This window comes from Acipenser ruthenus, chromosome 1, assembly GCF_902713425.1.
Source record: "Acipenser ruthenus chromosome 1, fAciRut3.2 maternal haplotype, whole genome shotgun sequence".
Taxonomy (NCBI): Eukaryota; Metazoa; Chordata; class Actinopteri; order Acipenseriformes; family Acipenseridae; genus Acipenser; species Acipenser ruthenus.
Window position 1 is genome coordinate 250,147 of NC_081189.1, and position 23,987 is coordinate 274,133.

At 44.8% G+C, this 23,987-nt stretch overlaps 1 protein-coding gene across 2 annotated transcripts in view; it reads left to right on the forward strand.

Moving 5' to 3' along the window:
* The first annotated feature begins 5,974 nt into the window (after positions 1–5,974).
* Positions 5,975–23,987, forward strand: part of LOC117973525 (dedicator of cytokinesis protein 2-like) — a 428,064-nt gene continuing 410,051 nt past the window's right edge. For both annotated transcript variants that reach the window (XM_059024351.1, XM_059024392.1), the window contains exons 1-8: positions 5,975–6,109; positions 10,500–10,583; positions 12,181–12,221; positions 13,425–13,480; positions 14,031–14,127; positions 17,819–17,967; positions 19,543–19,678; positions 23,610–23,764. In XM_059024351.1, the coding sequence (XP_058880334.1) occupies positions 6,067–6,109; positions 10,500–10,583; positions 12,181–12,221; positions 13,425–13,480; positions 14,031–14,127; positions 17,819–17,967; positions 19,543–19,678; positions 23,610–23,764 (761 nt within the window). In that variant the 5' untranslated portion in view covers positions 5,975–6,066. The remainder of the gene's footprint in view (positions 6,110–10,499; positions 10,584–12,180; positions 12,222–13,424; positions 13,481–14,030; positions 14,128–17,818; positions 17,968–19,542; positions 19,679–23,609; positions 23,765–23,987) is intronic.

Consider the following 23,987-nt stretch of genomic DNA (forward strand, 5'->3'; position numbering starts at 1 on the left):
TTTCGGCCTTGTGATTGCCCAGGAAGCCCCGAACCACTGCAACAAAGCTGTTCCAAGCCGCTTTCTCCTTACTAGTGAGCTTCTTGGGGAATTCATTGCACTCCAGGATCTTCTTTATCTGTGGTCCGACGAAGACACCGGCTTTGACCTTTGCCTCAGACAGCTTAGGGAAGAAGTCTTGAAGGTACTTGAAGGCTGCCGACTCCTTATCTAGAGCTCTGACAAATTGTTTCATAAGGCCCAAGTTGATGTGCAGTGGTGGCATCAGCACCTTCCGGGGGTCCACCAGTGGCTCCCACTTGACGTTGTTCCTCCCCACAGAGAACTCTGTCCGCTGTGGCCAGTCCCGCCTGTGGTAGTGCGCCTTGGTGTCCCTGCTGTCCCAAAAGCAAAGATAGCAGGGAAACTTGGTAAAACCGCCTTGGAGACCCATCAGGAATGCCACCATTTTGAAGTCTCCTATGACCTCCCAGCCGTACTCATCATACTTCAAGGCGTCCAGCAAGGTCTTGATGCTGTTATAATCCTTTTTGAGGTGCACCGAGTGAGCCAGGGGAAGAGACGGGTACTTGTTACCATTATGGAGCAGCACGGCTTTGAGGCTCCTGGATGAGCTGTCAATGAAGAGGCGCCACTCATTCTGGTTACAGGCGATTCCGATTGCCTCGAACAGACTGGTCACATTGTGGCAGAAGCAGAGCCCATCTTGACGGGTGAAGAAGCTGGAAAAAGGTTGGTGACGCTTCCTCTGATCTGCGACTTGCACACTTTCATCCAACAAGTTCCATTGCTTGAGCCTAGACGTCAAAAGCTCGGCATTGGACTTGGTGAGACCAAGATCTCTAATCAAGTCGTTGAGGTCTTTTTGGTTGGGGTAGTATGGGTTTCTCTCCTCAGCTCCACCTCTGAAATTGTCATCTTGATCTACAACGTCTTCCTCGCTCTCTGACTTGCTGCTCTCTCTCCGGAGGACTGGGTACGGGGAGCTCATGGCAGTGTGGCACCGGGGCGATGGATGAAGGAAGGTCCGGATACGTGATAGCAGGTGCATTCTTGCCAGTCCGACGTTTGGAAGGGTCCACCATGCAGAAGTAGCAGTTGCTTGAGTGGTCAGTGGGTTCCCGCCAAATTCTTGGGATAGCGAACTTCATGGCTCTCTTTTCCCCTCTGTACCATCCTACAAAAATACATTTATTTCACCCATGACTAATGTGTAAGAGATTCTCGCAACATTTTTCATATATGATATATTTTTTCAATAACATTGAAAATTGTAAAACATTTTAAAATTAAAAACTTTTACGATTTTAAAAATTTTAACAAATTTTATAACATAAAATTCCGAGCAACAATTGTCCATCTTACCTTCCAGAGTTTTTTTGCAGTGCTCGCAGGTGAAATGAGGTGCCCAGGGTTTGTCTTGATACCCGACAGGCATGCCGAAATATGCCTTGTAGGCCTCACACATCTTAGCAGATGCTTCCACGGAGTACTTTTTCGCTCTTGTCTTGATAAATTGGCCGCAGACATAGCAAAATGCGTCTGCCAGATGCTTGCAGCCTCTTGATGCCATCTCAGAAAAATGCAGATATGTATCCACTTAGGCAGCTGGAACTAAACTGAACAGGTGGGCTTAAGGCCCCTGTATTTATACTACTATTTATATTACTGGAAAGTTCTAGAAAGTTCTAGAAGTTACTCCAAGTTTACTCAGCACTGAATCTATCTGGAATGTTCTGGAAAATAGGTAAATTTCAAAATATCACTGTCCTGGTCACAAAAGCAAAGTTTGTGGGGAATAATAGCCATTTTCTATACTTTTGAGGCATAAGCAATTAGGAAATAACACTTACTACCCAGGAACAAAAAAAATAAAAAATTTGTTACACGGTGATATTTGTAGACTTTGTGCCGCTGTGTCTTATTCCTTATGAAACTCACTTGGTCTGTGCATATTTTGATGGTGAAATGCACACAAAGTGACGGTTTTGTATATATTTAAATATACCCCCCTTTTCATTTTCAGCACCCCTTGTTTGAAATGCTCTTCAGGATCGTGTTACTAAAGTGAAACGATCTCAAGATGATGGAAAATGACTTCAAGCTCATTATCTTTCTGTAGACAGCCAGAATGAGTTTATCCAGGCATGCAGCGCAAACGTAGTTAAAGAAATACCATGGGGAAGACGGAAATCTAAATATTTTGTTGACTTCAGTTTGTTGACTTCAACAAAAAAAAAACTGGAGGAGATATTGCAAGCCTCATTATAACTGGACTGGAAAAGCACTATCCCATTGCAAGGCTGCAGGGGTCAGAGGTACGGCAATGGGTCCAATATGGCTGGCAAGTATAATGGTGCTCAAGCCTTTATTACTGAAATTAATCCTCTAGCCAAATCTTCTAATTGTGGAGCTCATAGCTTAAATTTGTGTGGCTCAAGTGGTGCTGAATCTACAATTTATTTGCTCACAGCCCTCAACGATGGGAGATACTGCAAGCAAAGATTGGGTGTTCATTGCACAATCTCTCTCAGACTAGATGGTCAGCTCACGTGGAAAGTGTTAAACCAATAGCAAAACATTTGCCACTAATAAAACATGTAATTGAGTGCCAGGAACTAAATCTGTCTTCTGAGTGCAAAACAGCGCTAAAGGGAATTCAGCGCGACATCCAGTCATTTAAGTGTACTTTGATGGCACCAATATGGCTCAAAATATTGGTTGCCGTAGATCAACGCAATGAGGTTCCTCAATCAAGAGAGGCAACTCTTGACGTGGAAGTACAAAACATTGACAGCTTGATTGAGGAGCTTAAAGAGTGACGTGATAAGTGGGAAACTCTTCTATCAGAAGCCATGTCAACAGACCTGCCAGCCGAAACTGAAATCCCAGAGAAGCTCACAAAAAAGAGAAGACCTTTTCACAATGAAACACCAGAGCTCCACCTGGACAAGAGAACGAGGAGGGGGATTTTAAAGGGAGTGTTTAAAAAGAGAAGACCTTTTCACAATGAAACACCAGAGCTCCACCTGGACAAGAGAACGAGGAGGGGGATTTTAAAGGGAGTGTTTAAAAAGAGAAGACCTTTTCACAATGAAACACCAGAGCTCCACCTGGACAAGAGAACGAGGAGGGGGATTTTAAAGGGAGTGCTTAAAAAGAGAAGACCTTTTCACAATGAAACACCAGAGCTCCACCTGGACAAGAGAACGAGGAGGGGGATTTTAAAGGGAGTGTTTTTTACCAGCTTGTTGACTGTGTATCGGAGGGTTAACACAGCGCTTTGTCTTGGCCAAAGATATCAATAATTCTTTCAGCTTTTTGTGGTTATTTTTGGAATTCACTGATACGGACATCATCGATGAGGTGAAACACATGAAAGCAAATTATAAGGCAAACTTGGAAGTGCATCTCTCAAACCACTAGAACTGTTAAATAAACTTCATACTTAAACTGGAATTTTTCCTGATGTCGGTGACAGTTTTCTGTACCATACCCGTCACTGTTTCTGAAGACAAAAGATCTTTTAGCAAAATGAAGCAAATCAAAAGCATACAAAGATCAAAAATCAGACAAGAAAGACTCCATGGTCTTGCTGTTCTTGCTGTTGAGCGCGATCTTGCCGGGTCAGTGAACTTTCAAGACATCATTGATGATTTTGCTGCAAAATAATCCAGAAGACTTGCATTTTAGGACCCCTTCCCCATATTATGTGAGTATCTGACCTTTTTAAATACCTGTTTTATTGTTGTATGTTTTAACTTTGTTGGTCATGTTCAGTTACATCTTGTATATTTTTTGGTTAGTGTTTTGCTTGTTTGTTTTAGATTACACATGAATCAGGATCTGGTGTTTAATTAGCCTAATTGATTTCTCGGAGCTTTGTGCTTCCACAGCTTAGGCATATTGGGTTCTAATGTGTTATTTAGGATAAAAAGTAGTGTCGTAACCCTCAGCCGTCCCGTTCTAGGGGGGCCTTTGACTGTTCTGCCCTGGGGCCGGGAATTGCTGTCGGCAGGTCTGGGTAAGAATGGTACCTGAGACAGGTAAATCGTACCAGAATGCATTGGGTTGACAGGTAAAACGTACCAGAATGCATTGGGTTGACAGGTAAAATGTACCAGAATGCATTGGGTTGACAGGTAAAACGTACCAGAATGCATTGGGTTGACAGGTAAAACGTACCAGAATGCATTGGGTTGACAGGTAAAACGTACCAGAATGCATTGGGTTGACAGGTAAACCGTACCAGAATGCATTGGGTTGACAGGTAAAATGTACTAGAATGCATTGGGTTGTGAGTTGAAAAGCCTGAATTGTCTCAAACTTTCCTGCTGAACACGGAGCCATGTGGTTGCCTTAACTAATACTAGACTAAAATCCCAAAAGCTTGTCTTCAACTACGCTGAGAGATTGGCTAAAATAAAAACAATGTTGACTAAATGAAGGTTGCTTGGCTGGAGTCACAACATACAGTCTCCCCTCAAACACATGAAATAGATTTAAACGAGCAATCCGCAGCAAACCACATCTTAACACAAATATAGGCATGGCTTCTAAACTGTCCGAATAATTTCAGTGAAAATGTTTTTTAGGTTTCTGTGTATGAGTGAGTAAATGAGCTTGTGTGATGTGATTTTGCTTTGATGGGAGTATTTTGTGTAATGAACTGTGTGAAGCATTACCCTCCTGCCACCCCATCTTCACACAAACATAGACAGCGTTTGTGTTTTATTGGGACTGCCCATATAGGGCATGATTGAATGACCGATCAGAAACAACAGAGATGTAACCCCAGTGATTATACCCACTCTCGTGTGAGTCTGTCTTTGAAACGTGGTCATTCAGCCCATTGGTTTAGAAGAGCATTCTTGGCACAAGTCATAACTGGATTGTAAATCTAGGCTTCCTGGATTTAATTCTATCATTTTCTTTCTCCTTCAACACAGATCAGGCATGCTTTTGAATGGGGAACAGGAGCAGCGCTGATAGGCTGAATGATGTATCCGATATGTACAGTGCTGATTTCTTTCTTTTCAGCTGGAACCATTGCAGGGTATATCGTTTGTCAAGGAGGATGTATTCCCTGATCAAAGTGCCAGCCTAAATTGAACTACTGCAAGTCGGACCTGTGCAGCCCAGTTTAAACAGTACATGCAGACCTGTGCAGCCCAGTTTAAACAGTACATGCAGACCTGTGCAGCCCAGTTTAAACAGTACATGCAGACCTGTGCAGCCCAGTTTAAACAGTACATGCAGACATGTGCAGCCCAGTTTAAACAGTACATGCGGACCTGTGCAGCCCAGTTTAAACAGTTCATGTGGTTTTTAAAGGAGCCCAGCATGCCTGAACAACTGAGATATGAAGACATGTGTTTGTGTCCCTGTGTCTCCTTCATTGTGATTAAACTTCAGAGACGGTACTGCCAAGATGAAATATGCTGGTGACTTACATAAACATCCCAAATATCTGAGTGCACACATAGTGAGAAATAAGGATTAAATAATGATTCTTTAAAATGAAATTCATGAAATTAATTAAATAAGGATTAAGAAGACATATAATACAAGATCATTACGAATCTTAGAGGATTTATTTGACCATGTTTCAATGCTGACCTGAAAACAAAAAGGCTGTAGAAAAATATCAAGTAAGTTAATGTGATACAGAAGTGAATTTCTATTTAATAAAGAGATTACCAATGTTCATTCAAATAAAGGCAAATTGCTTCCCATGCCCATCTTGAATTGTACCTCATGCATCACATATACATTTAGTAGAATATAAACTTTTATCACATTGATTTTGTATGTGTATTCAAGTTAGGATTGCCCATTTGGGGACGTTGAACTGTGACTGGATTCCGTCTTCACCTCTGCAGAGCAGATGAGCTTTTAAGGAACAAACAGGCTCGTGCACAGCAGTGTTGTGCACACGTGACCAGCAGGAGCGACAGTTTGAGAGCTTCACAGAAGGAACAGGAGTATACAAGAGCTGCAAGGTGTTACTGGAGTACAGCCAGTGCAGCAATCTGCAACAAAACCAGCCCAGGGCACCTGCAAAACATGTCTTGTTGGGCACGTACCAGTAAGGAGAAGTATGGAGTGGGTAAGTCATCACTTTTGGCATTTATAATCGGCAGTGTTACGTTTCCTTATGCAGAGTGAAGGTGCATTTCCAGTAAACAGCACAGCGCTCAAGCTGAAGCAATGTTGCAAGGGTTTCCTGAGCTGTCATCGACCCATAAACAGACACTCTGTAGCTGCACAGTAACGTTACAGGACTTTTAAGCAAAGGAATTTAAAGCTGTTCAGGTTATTACAGCACAGCAGCACAAGGCATTAGATTTAAGAAGACGATAACTGTTTTTTTTAATTGTCAGCATACAGTAACTCTACCTCAGCTATGTGATAACGTATAGATATGCAAAACCTGTTAACATTTGATAATAAGTGTTATCAGCTCAGATGTAGTTACTGTCCATGTGAAGTTCCAGATGATTTCCTTATGAGAAGCATGTATGCCGAGTCAGGAGAGAAGGAGAAAATGCTTGGCACCGAATGTCACTTCCACCAGTATTGTATCTATGTAAAAGTCTCCTCTTTCAGCGAGATTGTCACTGGTTTTCATCAGGTGTCTGCTCATCTGGTGATTTACAATACCCAGGGAGAGACAATCAGCAGAAGACCTTTCTCCAGTTACTCAGAGCTGTGTGCAAAGTGCTCAGCAGCATTCTCACACAGCTCATTAATGAAAACAACTGTGCTGAAAAGACGCTGCAGGAAATCACACAGTACAGGAGAGTGCAGCGGTTTGTCCTCGTCTCTACATGCTCCGTGTCCAGTTGAGAGCGTCTCTCCAGCACGAGGGTTTCCTCATTATTGCTGAGCTTGTGCTGGTGCTCCTAGGGGTCAGGGGTATGCACAAAACTCTGCACGGCGGCATTTTCTGTTTTCTTTTTTAACCAACAAACCTGCTCTTATTACTCTTCTTTTGAACATTTAAAAGCAAACTTGCAATAAACATAATTTACTCTCCAGGTGAAATGACCCACAAGGTGCAAGACAGTCTGAAAGGACCAATCAGATTTCTTGAACCGAATGTAGTTCCAAAAGCATGGAAGCCACAGTAAAGTGTCTGAAGTTATCCTTACAGTTCATCATGTTTTATGACGGATACAGTTTGATACACAACTGGCCATTTGCAATCTACATGCCATAAAGAGCTTGTTTTTTAATACCTGATATATGTGGATGGACACAATCTCTGCTCCTATGCCACTTATTATTTTTCAGCATCTCTCTCGCTGTACACAATGATGCATTGTTAAAGGCTGTGTTTTCACTTCCCTGCTCATCATGGGGCCAGATTCTCGATAGAAAAGGTAGTGTGTAAAGTACCCCCCCCCCCCCATCCCCACTTCCCCACTTCCCCAAACCACGGTCTCTTGGTCCCTGAATATAAAAGCTTTTCTGACCGTCAGGGAGGGCTTTTGTGGCGGGTTTTTTGTGTTTTTCGTGTTCCGAGCAAAAATCAAATATGGCCAGGCATACTTTAAGAGGATGGAAGCTGAAAATACTTTTTAAAAACACCCTTTTCTTAAACCAATACATGCTAGCATAATTTTAACAGCAAAGCTGTATTTATCTTAGTATTTCAATTGTGGGGAAACCCTCAATGTTTCCAGAAAGATACAGTGGCTCAAAAGTATTCACCCCCCTTGGACTTTTCCACATTTTACTGTGTTACAACATGGAATCAGAATGGATTGAATTAGGAGTTTTTGCCACTGATCAACACAAAAAAATCCATAGTGTCAAAGTGAAAAATAAAATCTACAAATTGTTCTAAATTAATTACAAATATAAAACAGAAAATAATTGATTGCATAAGTATTCACCCCCTTTGCTATAACACACTTAAATAAGCTCTGGTGCAACCAATTGTCTTTAGAAGTCACATAATTAGTTGAATGGAGTCCACCTGTGTGCAATTAAGGTGTTTCACATGATTTCGGGTTAAATACACCTGTCTCTGGGAGGTTTAGTGCATTTCCTAACAAAAACTACATCATGAAGACGAAGGAACAAATCCGGAATAAGGTTCTTCAAAAGCACCAATCAGGGGTAGGATATAAGAACATTTCCAAGGCATTGAAAATCCCCCAAAGCACAGTAAAGTCCATTATTAAGAAATGGAGAGAATATGGCACAACTGTGTACCTGTCTGGAACAGGCCGTCCTCAAAAACTGAGTATCCGGGCGAGAAGGTCAGTCAGGGAGGCCACCAAGAGGCCTATGGCAACTCTAAAGGAGTTACAGTCTTCCACGGCTGAGCTGGAAGACACTGTGCATACGGCAACAATAGCCCTGGTGCTTATGGGAGAGTGGCAAAAAGAAAGCCATTGTTGAAAAAAACTCACATCAAATCTCAGCTAGAGTTTGCCAGAAGGCATGTGGGAGACTCTGAGACCAAGTGGAAGAAGATTCTATGGTCTGATGAGACCAAAATAGAGCTTTTTGGCCTCAACACTAAGTGCTATGTTTGGTGCACGCCTAACACCGCACATCATCCTGAGAACAACATCCCTACCGTGCAGCATGGTGGTGGCAGCATCATGCTATGGGGATGCTTCTCTCTGTCAGGGCCTGGAAAGCTCGTGAAGATAGAGAGCAAAATTGATGCAGCAAAGTACAGAGAAATCCTGGAGGAAAACCTGCTGAAGTCTGCAGAGACCTGGGACTTGGGAGAAGATTCATCTTCCAGCAGGACAATGACCCCAAACATACAGCCAAAGCCACACTGGAGTGGCTTAAAAACAAAAAAGTCAATGTCCTGGAGTGGTCCAGTCAAAACCCGGACCTCAATCCAATTGAGAATATGTGGAAAGAGTTGAAAATATCTGTTCACCAAAGGTCCCCATCCAACTTGACGGAGCTTGAGCAATTTTGTAAAGAAGAATGGGCAAAAATTGCAGTGTCCAGATGTGCAAAGCTGGTAGAGACTTATCCAAATAGGCTCATGGCTGTAATTGCACAGAAAAGAAGAAGCTGAATCATAGAGGCCGAGGCAAGGGGAAATTTCACCTCCTGTGTTCTCATTTCATCGAAACTGCTGTGTGAGAAAGGGTTCTGTAAGAGCATGCAGTGTGCATTCTGTACGCAGACTCTTCAGATATTTATAAAGCTCACATTGCTGTGTGAGACAGGGTTCTGTAAGAGCATGCTGTGTGCATTCTGTACGCAGACTCTTCAGATATTTATAAAGCTCACATTGCTGTGTGAGACGGGGTTCTGTAAGAGCATGCTGTGTGCATTCTGTACGCAAACTCTTCAGATATTTATAAAGCTCACATTGCTGTGTGAGACGGGGTTCTGTAAGAGCATGCTGTGTGCATTCTGTACGCAGACTCTTCAGATATTTATAAAGCTCACATTGTTGTGTGAGACAGGGTTCTGTAAGAGCATGCAGTGTGCATTCTGTACGCAGACTCTTCAGATATTTATAAAGCTCACATTGCTGTGTGAGACGGGGTTCTGTAAGAGCATGCTGTGTGCATTCTGTATGCAGACTCTTCAGATATTTATAAAGCTCACATTGCTGTGTGAGACAGGGTTCTGTAAGAGCACGCAGTGTGCATTCTGTATGCAGGCTCTTCAGATATTTATAAAGCTCACATTGCTGTGTGAGACGGGGTTCTGTAAGAGCACGCAGTGTGCATTCTGTATGCAGACTCTTCAGATATTTATAAAGCTCACATTGCTGTGTGAGACGGGGTTCTGTAAGAGCATGCTGTGTGCATTCTGTATGCAGACTCTTCAGATATTTATAAAGCTCAGATTGCTGTGTGAGACGGGGTTCTGTAAGAGCACGCTGTGTGCATTCTGTATGCAGACTCTTCAGATATTTATAAAGCTCACATTGCTGTGTGAGACGGGGTTCTGTAAGAGCATACAGTGTGCATTCTGTATGCAGACTCTTCAGATATTTATAAAGCTCATATTGCTGTGTGAGACGGGGTTCTGTAAGAGCATACAGTGTGCATTCTGTACGCAGACTCTTCAGATATTTATAAAGCTCACATTGCTGTGTGAGACGGGGTTCTGTATACAGGAACCACATTTTACACGTGGCACAATAATCTGAGCTTTATTAATATATTATGTGAGGGTGTGAAATGACAAATCTCTTAGATGCCAACATGCTGAAGTGTAGCTTTTGTTTTGTTTTTCGACCTGTACCCTAGAAGGTGTTCTGATGGGAGTGCAAAGGCAACATTTCAGAGAGGAATTCTAATGGCAGACATCTAATAAGAAACTGCACAGAAAACAATTCAGCCATTCTTCTTTGCAACTCAGCAGTTATTGACACTTTCTTTTTCTGATAAAATTGCCTCTGCCTGCAAAATAGGGCCTGTTGTGTATATATTGAGTATCCAATCTCTGGATTTGCGTCTTGTGTTTCCAGCTCTAACTGATCCTTCTCTCTCTCTACGCAGCGATTTGGAATTTCAAAGGGACGGGCGAGTATCACCTCCCCCTGCAGATTGGGGACACTGTGCATATCCTGGAGCTCAGAGAAGGTAACCTGGCACACAGTAGAATAAAGCTTGCACGCTCGTTCTGTCTTGAGAGTAACCAACACCCGACACACCACCATCGGTATGGCTTTACAGAACATCTTATCATTAACACCACCATGCTTGCAGTCTGTAATAATGCATTAATATTCAAAGTGTAAACTAGTCCACTGTAACCCCCCTCCCCCCCCGTAACGGGTCTCCTATCAGCTGATGAGTTAATAATACTGGCATCGGGGGAGGCACATGCTCGCCTCTCAGCTGCAGAGCTTCTCTTCAGTTGAATGGTATAAAAGCTGTAAAAGTCGTTCATTATTGAACCATGGGCGGTTCATGTCCAGCCCTTGCCTTCCCCAGGAGGCTTGGTGGTCCAGTGGTTAGAGAAAGGTCCTTATTACCAGGAAGTTCCTGGTTCAATCCCAGCTCAGCCACTGACTCACTGTGTGTGACTCAAGCAAGCCACTTAACCTCCTTGTGCTCCATCCTTCGGATGAGACGTAAAACCAAGGTCCTATTGTAAGTGACTCTGCAGCAGCAGTTGACATGCATAGTTCACCTGCTAATCTCTGTAAGTCACTTTGGATAAAATCATCTGCTAAAATGACAATAATAATTACGCCGTCTAACCAATTGTTTTCAATATTTGCGTTTTTGCTTCTAACAAACCCTGTTGTAGATTGCGGTTACTCCTTTAAGGCAGGGGTTCCCACACGTTCTTACCTGAGGCCCAGCTTGAGGCACTGCTGCCCACTATTCAAACTTCTTAGGAATTTTTAAATTAAACCTGTAACACTGTAAATAAACTGAATTGAAATTGTTCTTTTTTCATTTTAGTAAAAAATTTTCTTCATTTAGTATTTTTGTTGCTTTTCGTTATTTTATATATATATATATATATATAGTGTAAAAAACCGCACCACTCACGGGTTCGAGCCCCTTTAAAAATACGACCCAACACACAGGAGCTTTGGATTTTTCTGCGTGATTGCGCTGATTTTTTAATAAACACAAAATAAAACAAAACAAACACAAAACAAACACCGAGCTCCGTTTTGGAGCGCTAACTAAACAGGTTATTCCCTGACTAACTCGCAGGACGGCTAAGCCATTTACCTGCCCACCACACACAAAAACCACACAGGCTTAACACAGCACTTACTTTTCTACGACTGCTCGGAGACAGAGCACACCATCTGCCTCCTTCTGCTCAGCAGCCCCCCAGGCTTTAACCCCCTCCCTGCTGTCTCACACATCCCGCTGCTGTTACAATATATATATATATATAGATATACATAGGATGCCGTTGCTCCCGCTGCCCGCTTGGGACCCACAGTTTGTGAACCCCTGCTTTAAGGGGCCAGTGATCCCAAAGGTTTATGGGAGCTCTGTACTCATTGTTTAGTACATGTAATGGGTTAACATCAAGCATACTGTGGGGTTAATTTAACTGAGCAAGCCAGTTCATTCATTGTTGAAATCACAGGAGAAAGTCCTTATCCAGTAAAAAATATAATTAAAATAGTGTGCTCAACAACAAATCACCGATTGAAATGCTTTATCTAAAATAAATAATACATGCTTTAAAATCCCCTTTCTTTAGGTTGGTACAGAGGATACACACTGAAAAACACTTCGGTCTGGGTAAGGATTCTTTTAATATGTTTACTATCATAACATCTTTTCTGCAAGTCCCTCGTGTTTCTTCTATAGACATGTGTTTCATTTTCCAGACAATATTTTCACCTTGATTCTGATCCACTTAAAGTGGTTGTTGATAATACATCTGAAAGTATTTTCTTATCGGTCGTGCACGTGACTTTAATCATGCAAATTTAAGACATGACTTCTATTACTACTCTAGGGTATAAAAAGTTGTCAGTTTGTTTGCCTTGCCTCCCAGGAAGTCTTCTACACTTGCACCTCTTAGCTCAGCAGTGTAGTTAGAGGCGATTCATGTTAAGTATTAGCAGTGTGTCAGTATTGTGTGCATCAGGGCTCTGCAGATCGCTCAAGTCTCGGCCTTGCTCATCTGATCAGATAACCCCGAGAGCGTAGAGTCAGTTTCCTCCTTTGGTGAAGGCCAGTTAAATCAACTCAGAGGTGGAGCTGAGTAGCGCTGTGACATCTTATCAGCTGCCAGACCCCTATGGTTTCTGTATCCTTTGTTTTTCTGACGTGTCAGGCAGTTTCTAATTCATCAGAAGTCTGTAAGTGTTAAGGCCATTATAATTCAGGTTTGTGGCCCCTTTGATTTAAAATGAATTGGACGTCCGTTTTCACAGTCTGAACATCGGTTCATTGTAAGGTTACTTGCAGATACAGATGTACTATAGTACAGTCTGTGGTGCTGTTGCTGATTTTGTAAAATGAAGTGTGTAAAGCAGGATCTCTTGTGCCAGGGGTTGCCTCAACAGCTTATTATGCAATGTTTTAAAAACTACGCGCCGGCTCTCAAGATGGTCCTTATGATAAGAATGTTGTTTCTTCAGTAATGGGTTTCTTCAGAGGTGGCATACTGGTATGGAAAAGGGAATATCGTAACATTGGTACTAAATGGATAACATATGGGGTGCGCCTGCACTTGAGGGGCGTCTTGCTTATTGGGGTCTGCTGGAGAAAGGGGAGAAGCACTCCCAGCAAGTGTAATCTCAATGGCATAAGAGCATAAGAAAAAATTGGAGGAGGCCCCATATTAGCTGGTTGAGCTTAAACCGTGTTGAGTTGTAAAGGATTCCAGTAATTCAGCATGAGCATGTTTAGGTAACCACTGAAATCTGGCATGTCTTGTGACTGGCAGCACCTTCCTGTCTAAACTCTCTGCTCTCGAACCTTTGTGTCTTTCAGGGCATATTCCCCATATCCTTTATCAAAGTGAAGAACGCCAGAGTGGAGATGAGAGAGTAGGTGATAAAGCAGCTTGAAAACATTACAAACTTACATTACATTCAATATATATACATTTTATTTTACTTAAATTGAGGGCCTGTTCTTCAGAAATATTACTATAAATCTGACTTGTTTTGCCTTTCAACTTAAATTCGATTTTCTTCATATGTTAACGTAAATATGCAACAATTGCAGTTTTTGTATTTATTTTTTGTTCCGGAGCATTAGTTTTCCTGAGATTTACTCAATGTAACTTACCAAGCTTGGAATATCAGGCCCTTTGTAAGATACTGTGCTGTACTGGTACTGATGGTTGAAGGATGAAGTTCCATTTTTACTTCTAGAAAGTGAAATAAAGGCTGCGAACAACACCAACACTAAGTATGCAGTGTTCAGGATCATAATATCTCAGAAGACAGCTTCATATTTCATATAGTAAAGCTTCACACAGTGCACCCCTCAGCCCACCAGATCCGATTTTAATTATCATGTTTAACCCAATCTGTGTTGGTGTGTTCACCCCTGCCATGGCTCTCTATGGAAACCTCACTGTCTTTGTTTCAGCGGTCGAGAGACGATCATCTCGTCTGAGTTAGCGATGGTGCAGGAGATCACCACCACACTGAGGGAGTGGGCCCACAACTGGAGACAGGTCTACCTGGTGAGGAAACGCCAGCACCTTCCACCCCTTCTCCCAACCTACCCACTTCCTTCCATCCCTCCATCCTTCCTACCTCCATCTTTCCACCCCTCCATTCTTCTATCCCCTATCCTTCCTACCTGCTTCCTTCCATCTTTCCATTCCTTCATCCCTCAACCCTTCCTACTACCTCTTTCCTACCTCCATCCCTCTATCCTTCCTACCTCCATCATTCTATCCTTCCATCTCTCCATCCCATCCCTCCATCCTTCCTACCTACCTCCTTCTGCCTGTACAAACATTATACTGTATATAATTCAGTAATGCATAATGTACAAACATAGGCAAGATCTATTGGAGCCCAATATAATAATACAGTCATCTCCAATGAACACTGGGAAGACCCAGAGATCCGCTATACCAGTGATCTGTATTTTAAAGCAGGGGTCTCCAATCCTGGTCCTGCAGGGATGGTGTCCCTCCTTGTTTTTGTTCCAGCTGTACCCTAAATTAATTAATTGGACCAATTAAGTTTCTAATACGCATTTAATTGGTCCAATTAAGTAATTTAGGGTAACGTTAGAACAAAACCCAGGAGGGACACCGGCCCTCCAGGGCCAGGATTGGACACCCTTTTTTCAAAGGAACTATTCCATCTCTGAGGGTTCTTCAATATCAAATACCAGAACCTATAATCATATAAAATGAACTCTGATTCAAATGTTAGGACAACAGACTCCCCTTCCCGCATGTTACAGAACTTGAGAGCTTAAATCTCAAGGCGCTTTACTGACTTTGGAAAGCAGAGCCCCCTAGAGCAGGGAGGGCCGTTCCACTCATGGTCTTTGTTCAAAACCTGGTCTAAAAAGTAATCTTATTGAAGAAGCTATTTTGCAGCTCTGTCTGTTTCTTTGTTGCTCTTGCTATAAAAGCATCTCACTGCAGCTGTGATCGATCTCAAACTCCAGCAGTGCTTTCTTTAACGTTCTGAGATGACAGCCAGTAAATCTTCTAGGACTCAAAGAACACACCCCTGCTTCCAGTGCCTTTTAATAAAAACACAAATATACCAGCAGTGTGCCTCTGGAAAGCATGGCTGATGTAGCCATACAACACAAATAACAGGATTCCTCTTTCCCTCAAAGAAGAAGCGTATTAGCACTGGCTTCTGACATGTTCCTGATCACTGAGCAGCATAGCACTAGCAGAAAGGATCTTCACCAGCCTCAACCAAGATCTCAGGAAGAAGTTTAGCACAAAGCAGAACTTGTTGCAGAGGCTAGCACTGCAGCTATGAGGATATGATACAATGCAAACAGCAACTGAGCTGAAATGCTTTCTGTAGTAAAAGCCAAACTGAATTTGAAATGACTAATAATGAGGTAATAATGTGATGGAAACAGGAACCAGGGAATAAGACAATCTTCCTGGACACCTAAGATCTCACACAGTATGCTTAGTCTTAGCAAAATAATAAGAGCACAGATATTTTAAAGGGAACTGAAAACAATGAAGTATGTAGCAGGAAGCACAGTAGTCCTTCATTAATAACAGACAGCCAGGGAAGATAATTTGGATGCACTTAAACACAGGTACATTACTGTAGTTTCCATTTAGTAATAATGATGGAACGTCATACATAAACAACATGTATTAACAAAGTCATTTGTGTAATTTGTGAAACAAAGTGTAGTTAATGTACATGTATTGCAAAGTGTAGCTAGAGACAGAGAAGGAGTTGTGGTGCCTTGTATTGGACTAACTAAATAATAATTAATCCCAAGCTTTCAAGACCTAGTAGGACAGAGGAATTAAGCTGTATCTAATCATTTATTAAAAGCAGCACTAGCACTTTCTACCTACATTTGAGGAAGGACTTGTTTAGACAGGCTTGTTGAAGAGAAGTGGAACTGTGTTTGTGAGGGTAAATTCTGCATCCTCATGCTGTGACGTTTAATCTCACAGAGTAACTGCTCTGACCTCAAAGCCTAGCAAGCAACTGTCACTTGTACCTCACACTAACCACAAACCCCAAACCACAGCACAACCCCAAACCCTGTGTACGCTCAAGAGAGCAGAAGAGACTGCCTAATGTTTCAGAGCAGAACACATGGCTATATATATATATATATATATATATATACACACACACACACACACACACACACACACACACACACCACAATAGATGACAGCTGTGTCTGGTATCTGGTGGCAGGGTTTTATTGTGATAAGAAACTGCTAAACGATGCCATTGTTGTAATTAAGAACATAAGAAAGTTTAGAAACGAGAGGAGGCCATTCAGCCCATCTTGCTCGTTTGGTTGTTGGTAGCTTATTGATCCCAGAATCTCATCAAGCAGCTTATTGAAGGATCCCAGGGTGTCAGCTTCAACAACATTACTGGGGAGTTGGTTCCAGACCCTCACAATTCTCTGTGTAAAAAAGCGCCTCCTATTTTCTGTTCTGAATGCCCCTTTATCTAATCTTCATTTGTGACCCCTGGTCCTTGTTTCTTTTTTCATGTCAAAAAAGTCCCCTGGGTCGACATTGTCTATACCTTTTAGGATTTTGAAACTTAGAATCAGATCGCAGCGTAGTCTTCTTTGTTCAAGACTTTTAAACCCGGGATAATTCTGGTTGCTCTTCTTTGCACTCTTTTTAGAGCAGCAAAATGCTTTTTGTAACGAGGTGACAAGAACCACAAACTATGAAAAAATAATATATAGATCATTACTGCCAGATAAAAGAAATGCTAACTACTGTAAAAAAACCAAAAATTGAACATGTGTTTTATTAAGTGAAGTCATTCACTTTACCTTCCATCTCTATGTGTGACTCTGCACTCTCTCTCTACTCTATGAGGATCAAGCAGGTGGGTGTACAGTAGTGGTTCAGTATCTCAGTGACTCTGCACTCTCTCTCTCCTCTATGAGGATCATGCAGGTGGGTGTACAGTAGTGGTTCAGTATCTCAGTGACTCTGCACTCTCTCTCTCCTCTATGAGGATCATGCAGGTGGGTGTAGAGTAGTGGTTCAGTATCTCAGTGACTCTGCACTCTCTCTTCTCTATGAGGATCTTGCAGGTGGGTGTACAGTAGTGGTTCAGTATCTCAGTGACTCTGCACTCTCTCTCTACTCTATGAGGATCATGCAGGTGGGTGTAGAGTAGTGGTTCAGTATCTCAGTGACTCTGCACTCTCTCTCTCCTCTATGAGGATCATGCAGGTGGGTGTACAGTAGTGGTTCAGTATCTCAGTGACTCTGCACTCTCTCTCTCCTCTATGAGGATCATGCAGGTGGGTGTACAGTAGTGGTTCAGTATCTCAGTGACTCTGCACTCTCTCTCTCCTCTGTGAGGATCATGCAGGTGGGTGTACAGTAGTGGTTCAGTATCTCAGTGACTCTGCACTCTCTCTCTCCTCTATGAGGATCATGCAGGTGGGTGTACAGTAGTGGTTCAGTATCTCAGTGACTCTGCACTCTCTCTCTCTCCTCTATGAGGATCATGCAGGTGGGTGTACAGTAGTGGTTCAGTATCTCAGTGACTCTGCACTCTCTCTCTCTACTCTATGAGGATCATGCAGGTGGGTGTACAGTAGTGGTTCAGTATCTCAGTGACTCTGCACTCTCTCTCTACTCTATGAGGATCATGCAGGTGGGTGTAGAGTAGTGGTTCAGTATCTCAGTGACTCTGCACTCTCTCCTCCAGGAGGGTGGGAAGGCTCTGTTCTTGCGGTTGGGTCATATGATGCGTGAGTTGATGGAGAGGAGGTCTCAGCTTCTCTCAGGGACCCTGCCGAAGGACAAGCTACAGGAGCTGAAGCAGCAGGTCACCTCCAAGATGGACTATGGGAACAAGTGAGTGTGCCCCCCTTTACAACAACCTCCAGCTGTGCTACGTGAGTGTGCCCCCGTTTACAACCAGCCTCCAGCTGTGCTACGTGAGTGTGCCCCCCTTTACAACCAGCCTCCAGCTGTGCTACGTAAGTGTGCCCCCCTTTACAACCAGCCTCCAGCTGTGCTACGTGAGTGTGCCCCCCTTTACAACCAGCCTCCAGCTGTGCTACGTGAGTGTGCCCCCCTTTACAACCAGCCTCCAGCTGTGCTACGTGAGTGTGCCCCCCTTTACAACCAGCCTCCAGCTGTGCTACGTGAGTGTGCCCCCCTTTACAACCAGCCTCCAGCTGTGCTACGTGAGTGTGCCCCCCTTACAACCAGCCTCCAGCTGTGCTACGTGAGTGTGCCCCCCTTTACAACCAGCCTCCAGCTGTGCTACGTGAGTGTGCCCCCTTTACAACCAGCCTCCAGCTGTGCTACGTGAGTGTGCCCCCGTTTACAACCAGCCTCCAGCTGTGCTACGTGAGTGTGCCCCCCTTTACAACCAGCCTCCAGCTGTGCTACGTGAGTGTGCCCCCCTTTACAACCAGCCTCCAGCTGTGCTACGTGAGTGTGCCCCCCTTTACAACCAGCCTCCAGCTGTGCTACGTGAGTGTGCCCCCCTTTACAACCAGCCTCCAGCTGTGCTACGTGAGTGTGCCCCCCTTTACAACCAACCTCCAGCTGTGCTACGTGAGTGTGCCCCCCTTTACAACCAGCCTCCAGCTGTGCTATGTGAGTGTGCCCCCCTTTACAACAACCTCCAGCTGTGCTACGTGAGTGTGCCCCCCTTTACAACCAGCCTCCAGCTGTGCTACGTGAGTGTGCCCCCCTTTACAACCAGCTGTGGTACGTGAGTGTGCCCCCCTTTACAACCAGCCTCCAGCTGTGCTACATGAGTGTGCCCCCCTTTACAACCAGCCTCCAGCTGTGCTACGTGAGTGTGCCCCCCTTTACAACCAGCCTCCAGCTGTGCTACGTGAGTGTGCCCCCCTTTACAACAACCTCCAGCTGTGCGACGTGAGTGTGCCCCCCTTTACAACCAGCCTCCAGCTGTGCTACTTGAGTGTGCCCCCCTTTACAACCAGCCTCAAGCTGTGCTATGTGAGTGTGCCCCCCTTTACAACCAGCCTCCAGCTGTGCTACGTGAGTGTGCCCCCCCTTACAACCAGCTGTGCACTGACTTGTATAAGTTTTGCTGTCATTAAGATTTCTAAAGCCCCTATAATTGTATTGCAGAATTGTGACTGTGACACTTTCAGAATTATTTGAGATGTATTTAAGAAGTCTTACGTGAACCTTTATTGTTTCTTGCCAGTCTGGTCATTTGTTTTTCGTTTTACAAACACAATGGGCAAGCCTGGCATGTGATGAATGCTTTGTGAAGATATCTGTTACCTTTGTTAACCCTCTCCTGACTCCTGGCTAAACAATAACACAAAGAAATGATGATAACATCGTGTGTGATCCTGGAGCCACTGGTCATGACGTCTGCACCACAGGAAAGACGTTTCTGATTGGTAACCAGCACTGTGTCTCCCTCTCTCCACTTTACAGGATCCTGACGCTGGACCTGGTGGTGCGCGATGACGAGGGCAACATCCTGGATCCAGAACGCACCAGCGTGGTCAGCCTGTTCCGAGCCCACTGCAAGACCACCTGCCGCATCACGCAGCGAATCAATGAGGAGTCTGTAAGTCCGTGCCTGCGTGTGAGCCTGCCTGTACCTGTGTGTGAGCCTGCCTGTACCTGTGTGTCAGCCTGCCTGTACCTGCGTGTCAGCCTGCCTGTACCTGCGTGTCAGCCTGCCTGTACCTGTGTGTGAGCCTGCCTATACCTGTGTGTGGGCCTGCCTATACCTGTGTGTGAGCCTGCCTGTACCTGTGTGAGCCTGCCTGTACCTGTGTGTCAGCCTGCCTGTACCTGTGTGTCAGCCTGCCTGTACCTGTGTGTCAGCCTGCCTGTACCTGTGTGTCAGCCTGCCTGTACCTGTGTGTCAGCCTGCCTGTACCTGTGTGTCAGCCTGCCTGTACCTGTGTGTCAGCCTGCCTATACCTGTGTGTGAGCCTGCCTGTACCTGTGTGAGCCTGCCTGTACCTGTGTGTCAGCCTGCCTGTACCTGTGTGTCAGCCTGCCTGTACCTGTGTGTCAGCCTGCCTATACCTGTGTGTGAGCCTGCCTGTACCTGTGTGTCAGCCTGCCTGTACCTGTGTCAGCCTGCCTGTACCTGTGTGTCAGCCTGCCTGTACCTGTGTGTCAGCCTGCCTATACCTGTGTGTGAGCCTGCCTGTACCTGTGTGAGCCTGCCTGTACCTGTGTGTCAGCCTGCCTGTACCTGTGTGTCAGCCTGCCTGTACCTGTGTGTCAGCCTGCCTGTACCTGTGTGTCAGCCTGCCTGTACCTGTGTGTGGGCCTGCCTATACCTGTGTGTGAGCCTGCCTGTACCTGTGTGAGCCTGCCTGTACCTGTGTGTCAGCCTGCCTGTACCTGTGTGTCAGCCTGCCTGTACCTGTGTGTCAGCCTGCCTGTACCTGTGTGTAGGCCTGCCTATACCTGTGTGTGAGCCTGCCTGTACCTGTGTGAGCCTGCCTGTACCTGTGTCAGCCTGCCTGTACCTGTGTGTGGGCCTGCCTATACCTGTGTGTGAGCCTGCCTGTACCTGTGTGAGCCTGCCTGTACCTGTGTGTCAGCCTGCCTGTACCTGTGTGTCAGCCTGCCTGTACCTGTGTGTCAGCCTGCCTATACCTGTGTGTGAGCCTGCCTGTACCTGTGTGTCAGCCTGCCTGTACCTGTGTCAGCCTGCCTGTACCTGTGTGTCAGCCTGCCTGTACCTGTGTGTCAGCCTGCCTATACCTGTGTGTGAGCCTGCCTGTACCTGTGTGAGCCTGCCTGTACCTGTGTGTCAGCCTGCCTGTACCTGTGTGTCAGCCTGCCTGTACCTGTGTGTGAGCCTGCCTGTACCTGTGTGTGAGCCTGCCTGTACCTGTGTGTCAGCCTGCCTGTACCTATGTGTCAGCCTGCCTGTACCTGTGTGTCAGCCTGCCTGTACCTATGTGTCAGCCTGCCTGTACCTGTGTGTGAGCCTGCCTGTACCTGTGTGTCAGCCTGCCTGTACCTATGTGTCAGCCTGCCTGTACCTGTGTGTCAGCCTGCCTGTACCTATGTGTCAGCCTGCCTGTACCTGTGTGTGAGCCTGCCTGTACCTGTGTGTCAGCCTGCCTGTACCTGTGTGTCAGCCTGCCTGTACCTGTGTGTCAGCCTGCCTGTACCTATGTGTCAGCCTGCCTGTACCTGTGTGTCAGCCTGCCTGTACCTGTGTGTCAGCCTGCCTGTACCTGTGTCAGCCTGCCTGTACCTGTGTGAGCCTGTCTGTACCTGTGTGTCAGCCTGCCTGTACCTGTGTGAGCCTGCCTGTACCTGTGTGTCAGCCTGCCTGTACCTGTGTGTGAGCCTGCCTGTACCTGTGTGTGAGCCTGCCTGTACCTGTGTGTGAGCCTGCCTGTACCTGTGTGTCAGCCTGCCTGTACCTGTGTGTGAGCCTGCCTGTACCTGTGTGTCAGCCTGCCTGTACCTGTGTGTGAGCCTGCCTGTACCTGTGTGTCAGCCTGCCTGTACCTATGTGTCAGCCTGCCTGTACCTGTGTGTCAGCCTGCCTGTACCTGTGTGTGAGCCTGCCTGTACCTGTGTGTCAGCCTGCCTGTACCTGTGTGTGAGCCTGCCTGTACCTGTGTGTGAGCCTGCCTGTACCTGTGTGTGAGCCTGCCTGTACCTGTGTGTGAGCCTGCCTGTACCTGTGTGTCAGCCTGCCTGTACCTGTGTGTCAGCCTGCCTATACCTCTGTGTGAGCCTGCCTGTACCTGTGTGTCAGCCTGCCTGTACCTGTGTCAGCCATCTATTTTTGTCTATTTTAGTCTGTACGATTGTAAGCTATAAATAAATACATTTGAAGGGTCATTTGTGTTTGTAGTTGTTAGTTATTATACATGTATACCATCAATCAATCAATCAATCAATAAATCAATCTTTATTTTATATAGCGCCTTTCATAGTGGAGCACCATCACAAAGCACTTTACAAGATGCAGTAACAACAAGAAAATCCAGAATACTTTAAATACAGAGAACTGCATCATACATGAAATACAGTAAAAAAACAACCCCCCCCGAAAAAAAAATACCCCCCCCCCCCCCCCCCCATGCATATTACATTAAGTACAGTGGAAAGTGCATAATACATGAAAGAGCAGCAGCAACACAGCAGCTAATAGGATGATGTGTTACCATGTGTATGTAACACTTCATTATGTATTTATCAAGCTTTTAAAAGGATGATGGAGCTCCCTAACCCATACACTGTTTGCTTATAGTTAATTGTTCGGGGAATTCCTCTAATCTTTTCTCTGGTACGGTTTGCTCACCTCCGCGATAAATAAACTCAACATGATTAGAATTAGCCACCACGCACTTCCAGTATTATAAGAAGATGTTATAATATATACATACAGACGTGTGAGAGTGTACACTGTGCATACAGTGTGGGGGGAGTCAGACAACATTACAAATACGTTTAGGAAAAATCCACGTGAGTGATCTGGATCACATTCGATGTAAATAAAATGGAATTTGGTATAATTTAATGATAACGATATTAATAATAAATGAATCGAGATTATAGCAGCAGTTTTTATTCGGTAAATATTTTGTCTAATAGTTAAAAAGTACAATATGGGGCTGTCAGGTCTTGTTTTCAGAAAATATCGGCACAGACATTATATACAAACCAATGGAATACCGTGTGTGTGTGTGTGTTTAATAGAGAGAACACATGCATGTCTCCAGTCACATGTGGTTTTCACGATCATGTCACCTTAAGTTCTAGCCAGGATTGTAGATATTTATTACTGCCATAGCCTTATCTTTTCGCCTATGGATTCTCCCCATTGCCACTGTACTTTATGCATCCATGCATCCCTTCCTGTGGTGTCATCGGGCAGTGTGTTCCGGTGTTGTGTAATTTTCTGAATCCTGTAATATTACAACCTTTTGAAAATCCTGCCCTGTGTGTCAAAGACGATCTTTCCCTGTACGGTACCAGTGTCACCCAGTAGCAAACCCTCAGTGACCAGTGCAGTCCTGGCTGAAGAGTTTCTGTCTCTTCACTGAAGGCAGTGTGTGTTTCAGTTAAAGTACACAAGCTGACCACACTGAGAGCCAGTGAGGCCCCACGACACATAGTTAATACTCTGTGACATCACATGCACAATGTAAAACTACAACTAAGCTTAACTGGGCCAATCAATTCATTTAGGGTACAGCTGGAACAAAAATCAGGAGGGACAGCGGCCCTCCAGGACCAGGATTGGAGACCCTGATGTAAAATGTTGCTTGCATTGTGCCTGTGCAGCCTCAATACTTGCTGCCAACAGACCTTTGCTGTTATAGCAAAGTGTAACAAAGCACAGTGAAAGCACAGTCAAGCAGACGTAAGCATGCACATTTAAAAAACATAGCAACCAAGCTTAACTGTGGTGTGACCATGGGAAAAGCTTGGGAAAACTGCAGTGTAAAATTACTGTAGTAAATATGTAAAAGCGTGAGCCTACTACTCCTGTCTCCTCTCCACAGTGCAGTGATCAGAGTGGGATAAACCAGGCAGATGTTTTCTCCAGCTCCCCCACGCACAGTCTCTACGTCTGCGTTCGGAACTTCGTCTGCAAGCTGGGAGAGGAGGCTGAGCTCTTCATGTCTCTGTATGACCCTGCCGAGCAGAAGATAATCAGGTGAGGGGAGGAACCTTGCAATCACTGCATCCTTGCTTACAGGACAGGTGGCTCTTACTGTGTGTGTTCAAATATCATGCTTGTCTACTCTAATCGCTTGCATACTCAGCCTAGTTCCTCAGAGTTCAGCAGTGCACACTGAAGAAGGCACTACTGTGACAGGGTGGGGGCTGGACACAAACCCGTGACCATGCATTCCAGAGGAGAGCCGTGGTGAAGACTC